At 67.7% G+C, this 5572-nt stretch overlaps 1 protein-coding gene across 1 annotated transcript in view; it reads left to right on the plus strand.

The window, feature by feature from the left end:
* Positions 1–5572, plus strand: part of Col9a3 (collagen, type IX, alpha 3) — an 18410-nt gene that overhangs the window by 5207 nt on the left and 7631 nt on the right. Inside the window, exons 7-19 of the mRNA XM_013030350.1 lie at positions 244–267; positions 446–499; positions 694–747; positions 954–995; positions 1839–1895; positions 2289–2342; positions 3159–3212; positions 3381–3434; positions 3619–3672; positions 4330–4383; positions 4686–4739; positions 5144–5197; positions 5284–5337. Of these exons, the coding sequence (XP_012885804.1) occupies positions 244–267; positions 446–499; positions 694–747; positions 954–995; positions 1839–1895; positions 2289–2342; positions 3159–3212; positions 3381–3434; positions 3619–3672; positions 4330–4383; positions 4686–4739; positions 5144–5197; positions 5284–5337 (663 nt within the window). The remainder of the gene's footprint in view (positions 1–243; positions 268–445; positions 500–693; positions 748–953; positions 996–1838; positions 1896–2288; positions 2343–3158; positions 3213–3380; positions 3435–3618; positions 3673–4329; positions 4384–4685; positions 4740–5143; positions 5198–5283; positions 5338–5572) is intronic.

The following is a 5572-nucleotide window of genomic DNA, read 5'->3' on the forward strand; positions in this document are numbered from 1 at the left end:
GGGGAGGGGGGAGGGTACAGGCATGGGGAGGTGGTCTCGGGGAGCCCGGGGAGGGGGGAGGGTACAGGCATGGAGAGTGGTCTCGGGGAGCCCCTGGGGGAAGAGCGTGGCAAAGTGGCTGCAGGCCAGCCTTTGCTGCCTGTTGGGATGCCCAGCATCCGGCCTGGGCTGGCCCTTGTGTGGTGGGGCAGCCCTCACCCCCGGGGCCCCACCATGTGTCTGACTCTGTGCTTGGCATTGCAGGGCAAAGGCCTTCCAGGACCCCCCGTGAGTACTCACTCTCCCAAGCCCCCAGCATGCCAGCTCCGCAGCTGCCCCATGCCCAGAGCTGCCCGGCTGGGGTGACCCAGAGCATGGGGGGCGTCCAGGGCCCGGCCCAGGTCCTCACAGAGCGCCCGTCCGCCCGCAGCCCCCATCCACACCTCTCACTTCTCTCCTCCTCCAGGGAGAGGCGGGCGTGAGCGGCCTTCCCGGTGGGATTGGCCTGCGAGGCCCCCCGGTGAGTGCCCCCCCACCCCAGAGCTGTATCTGTGCTCCCCCAGCCTCATGATCCCCCTCCCCTTCCTCCTGCCCCTCCCCCAGCCCCTTCCTGCTTCCCGTGGGGCGTGGGCCGATGCCCTGCAGTGGGACAGCAGACCCTCTGAAGGGCTGGGAGAAGGGGACGCTCCCACTGAGTCACGACCCCTCCCCCAGGGACCCTCTGGACCCCCAGGCCTGCCCGGACCCCCAGGCCCTCCCGGACTTCCCGTAAGTACGGGGCAGAGGTCTGGACGTGTACCAGGCACAAACCTCACCCCCCCCCCACATCCCAGAGATGACTACCCCACCCTCACCCCAAGGACAGCATCGTCATGTGACCCCCAGCACTGGCACCTGGGAACCGTGTCTGAGGCCCGTGTCGTGTGTGGCCTGGGGTCGGGGCAGGGGGCCGTCAGCTGTCTCTTGTGTTCCAGGGCCACCCTGGGGTCCTCCCGGAAGGCGCCGGTGACTTGCAGGTGGGCACTTGTGAGGAACCAGCCGGGCTGTCTTGGTGGGGGCCGCTGCCTGCAGGAGCATCCGCTCAGCAGGCGTGCCCGGAGAGCCCCGGGTCCCTGGCGCGGCCTCGCAGGCAGCCCTCCACCTGCCTACTCTGTCCTGCGGCCATCTGACCTGCCCAGAGGCCGCGCCACCCCCCCCCCCACACACAGCAGGTGGACGCTCAGCCCCAGGCAAGGCACGCAGTCTGTCCCTCCCCAGCCCAGCCCCGGGCAAGGCACGCAGTCTGTCCCTCCCCAGCCCCGGGCAAGGCACGCAGTCCGTCCCTCCCCACACAGTGCTCCCACTGGAGTAGAGGAGTCACTTTTACCTTTGCTACTCCTATTAAATGAACAAGAAGAAGGACAAACAGAAGGAAAGACAGAGGGAGGGAAGGGAGGGAGGGAGGGAGGGAGGGAAGAACTTGGGGCCTGGGCCTTTTCCCTTCCTGCCCAGGGGCTCCGTGTCAGCACCTTGCTCCCACACAGTGGCTTGTGTGTTGCAGAGAAAGCAAGCCCTCACCCACTTTGGTTTCACGCCAGAGGCCACAGGCTCTCTCCCTGCTGGTGACTCCGGGGCCTCTCTCCCGGAGGGAGGGTATCGCTTCCTAGCACGGGCCAGTGGCGCAGCTCTGTCCCTGGCCCAGCCTGCCGAGGCAGTGTGGGCGAGGTCCGGGAGGGCAGGGCAGGTGTCTAAGCAGAGCGTGGCTGTGGCCTGGGCGTGGAAGGAAGGTGTCTGGCTGCCGTCTGCCCCTGCAGCCCTCCCCTGTGGACAGGCCCGCCGCAGGGCCTGCTGGGGGCCCTGACCACTCTGTTTCCTGACAGTGCCCTGCCATCTGCCCACCCGGCCCGCCTGGGCCCCCAGGAATGCCGGGGTTCAAGGTAAGGAGGTGGCTGCCGGGTGACTTGGGCCCACTAGCAGGAGACAGCCGGGTTCCCTCACACTGTGGGAGCTGGGGGTCCAGGCTTGGACGGGGAAAGCGAGGTGGGCCCTCCGCTCTGGTCTGGTGACACACGCGACGCCCGGTGACGGGCTGGGCCCAGGCCAGAGGGTTGGGGTGTCACAGAGACAGCCCACATGCACCCGTCCCGCCTCACCACTGCCCCTCCTGGGCAGATGAGGGTCCTTGGTGAGTCACGGTGCCTCAGTTTCCCCATCTGGAGCCTGGCTGGGTCCTGCCCGCTACAGTGCAGCAGGGACTGCCCCAGGGCTCAGTGCTGGTCAGGATGGGGCGCCAGGCTCTGGGAGGCCATGAGACCCACGTCTGCTTTCAGGGGCTGACAGGCTACAAAGGAGACCAGGGAGAAGTGGGCAAAGACGGAGAGAAGGTGAGACGCTGTCCACACTTGGGGTGCTGGCCCGGAGAGGCCGCAAGGACCGAGGCCGAGCCTCACGGACTGCTGCCCCCACAGAGCTGGCTGGCCAGGGCCGCTGCTCTGGGCAGGCGCGCCGGACGCCCTCTGCCCCTCACACACAGACTGCCCCCGGGGAGCCTGGGCACCCCAACAGACCCTCTCCTGGGGTTGGGGGTGGGGAACTGTGGGACACAAGTCCCCTCCCCTCCCCTGGTAGCCTGCGGGGGTGTGTGGAGGGAGGGCTGTGTGCATCTGGGCTGTCCTTGCATGGTAGGAGCGAGCAGGTTGCACATGCAGCCTGGGCTCCCGGTGGTGGGGCGGGGTGGGGAGGGGGGAGGGGGGAGGGGAGGAGGGCTGGGGGCGTTTGGCGGTGCAGACAGGAGTGGGTCACTGAGGTCTATGTTGCCTTTTAAGTTTTGTGTTTGCTTTTTAAAATTTTCCTGGTTCTGGGGCTTGAACTCATACTTTCATTCAGCTTTCAGCTAAGACAGGCACTCTACCGCTTGAGCCACGCCTCCACGTCCAGCTTTCGGCTGGTTAAGAGTCTCTCATATTTATCTTCCCAGGCTTCAAAATGGTCTCCATATCTCTGGTCCTGAGCGGCTAGAGTTGGGGCCGTGAGCGTGTCCGCACCGCCTCTTTGGAGCTGTGGGCAGCGCGCTCCTTACTTAGCCTGGAGGAGCTCAGCCACTGCAGGGGGGTGGGCTGTAGCGGGGTGGGGGGGGGAGGACCGGGGACAGCGGAAGGTGCTGGAAGCACATGTGGACCTGCTGAACACTTCTGTTTCAGGGTGACCCAGGGCCCCCCGGACCTGCTGGCATCCCAGGCACCGTGGGGCTACAGGTGAGGCCTGGGGGCGGGTGGATCCCAAGGTGGGCATTCTGCCCCAGGGCCGTGGCTGAGCGCCGGCTCCACTGGAAAAACACCTGGGCGCAGGGGGCCCGGAGGCAGGGCTCAGCGGGGCGCCGGGACAGGCAGACCGGCTCCTGCACCTCCCGCTTCTCCCCACAGGGACCCCGAGGATCGCGAGGACTGCCCGGGCCTCTCGGGCCCCCTGGTGACCGGGTGAGTCCTGCAGCCCCTGGGTGGGGTGGCCGGGTGAGATCGGCCCAGGCGGTGGGGCACAGGGCTCAAATCCACCCCAGACTTCACATGGGCTCAGCAACGGGCTGGCTCCTCCGGATTCTTCCCATAGCTTCCCTCGCTCGCTCTCCTGTGAGGGGCCTCAAATGCCTTCTATCCTTTGCAGGGTCCCATTGGGTTCCGAGGGCCCCCCGGGGTCCCAGGAGCACCTGGGAAAGTGGTACGTGTGTGTGCAGCGTGGAGGGTGGGCCGTGGGGCAGCCCTCATCCCATCCCGCACGGCATCACAGTGATGGCTGCCCCCGCCTTGGAGCAGGCTGCCCAGCACGGGGCTCAGGGCGGGGGGGGTGCTGCCCAGCACGGAGCCAGGGCCGGAGCGGGCTGCCCAGCACGGGGCTCAGGGTGGGGGGGGCTGCCCAGCACCGGAGCCAGGGCCGGAGCGGGCTGCCCAGCACGGGGCTCAGGGTGGGGGGGGCTGCCCAGCACGGGGCTCAGGGCCGGAGCGGGCTGCCCAGCACGGGGCTCAGGGCCCGGGGCGGGGGGGCTCCCGTGGCATGCTGGGGCCCAGCACGGCAGCAGGGAGGCGTGCGGTGGTCACAGGAGAGCCGCCTCCCAGCCCGCTGGACGGGAGCAGCAGTGCCTGCCCCTTGGACCTGGGTGAGCACCACTGCAGCAGCGTGGCTGACCACCGGGGGCTGCGTGGGGCTCTGCCCCGCCCGTTAGAGGCTGCATCGGGCCTCTACTCCTGTTAGAGGCTGCGTGGGCCTCTGCCCTGCCTGTTAGAGGCTGCGTGGGGTAGAGGCTGCGTCAGGCTGCTGCTCTGTTTGTCTGATATCCTCTACGTTAACACTGTGGCTGTCTCCCCCTTGTAATCACAGGGTGACAGAGGTGAGCGAGGCCCAGAAGGTTTCCGTGGCCCCAAGGGTGACCTTGTAAGTGAGAAGTCATCTTGGGGGTCCCTCTGGGGAACATGAGGGGTCTGCCAAGGAACTTTGGGCTGCTCCTGGGAGATACTTTCCTTGGGGTGCACGGGGGGTGAGCTGTCAGATGCATGAAGGCCTGGAGGGCCCCCCCAGTCCCCTCCTCCCCCCACCTTCTTCACATAGCCACGTGGGGGCCCTCAGCTCCTGCAGCGTGGCCGCAGAGGCCAGGTCAGGGCTCAGGCCGCGGCTGGGCAGGTTGGAGCAAGGCAGACGCAAGGTCCCAGCTGCTGCTTCTCTCGTGTGTTCCTTAGGGCAGACCTGGTCCCAAAGGACTCCCCGGCGTGGCGGGGCCGGGCGGAGAGCCGGTGAGTACTTGGGCACCATCTGGGTGCCCCCCACCCCGTCTGTAGCCCCCTGACATAGAATGCTTCTCCCCCCGCGGTCACGGGCGCGTGGCCCACAGCCGGACGGAGGCCCCTCAGACGGGCCGTCCGCACTGAGCAGGCTGCTCTTGATACTCACACGCGCTGTAGAGCGGCTCCCTCAAGCGGCTTGTGGTGCAGCAGCCGCAGACGAGGCAGCCTGGGGTTAGACTTCTACACACTGTGCGTACTGAGAATGGAGGGGCGAGGGGCACCGTGGGTATCCTCACCAGCCTGCGGTGCCTGCTCCCCCTCCCCGTGTGGTCTCTGCCAACCTTGAGCGGGGGAGCAGCCCCACTTGGGTTGTGAGCAAAGGCTAAAGGTCCAGTGCTGTCCCTTGTCCCCAGGGCATGCCAGGCAAGGATGGCCGGGACGGCGTGCCAGGACTGGACGGCGGGAAGGTTGGTGCCCGGCAGGCCTGGGGCGGGGCGAGGTCTCGCCCAGCCTCCTCGGGCTCAGCACGCGTGTTCTCTCTCACTGTCCTCAGGGAGAGGCCGGGCGCAACGGTGCCCCGGGAGAGAAGGGTCCCAACGGGTTGCCGGTGAGTGCCCAGACACGTGGGGCAGTGCGCAGGGCAGGGGGCTGACCGCTTCAGGACCAGCTGGCCCCTGGGCCCAGCCCGGCGCTGCCCTGATGCCCAGTGGGTGCCTGTGGGCGGGCCTTCGGTGCTCACGCCTGTGTGCTCGGGTCCATTGTGGGTGCGCAGCGTGGTCTCCTCGCTCGGGTCCATTGTGGGTGCGCAGCGTGGTCTCCTCGCTCGGGTCCATTGTGGGTGC

Source organism: Dipodomys ordii, unplaced genomic scaffold (assembly GCF_000151885.1).
Source record: "Dipodomys ordii isolate 6190 unplaced genomic scaffold, Dord_2.0 Scaffold129, whole genome shotgun sequence".
NCBI lineage: Eukaryota > Metazoa > Chordata > Mammalia > Rodentia > Heteromyidae > Dipodomys > Dipodomys ordii.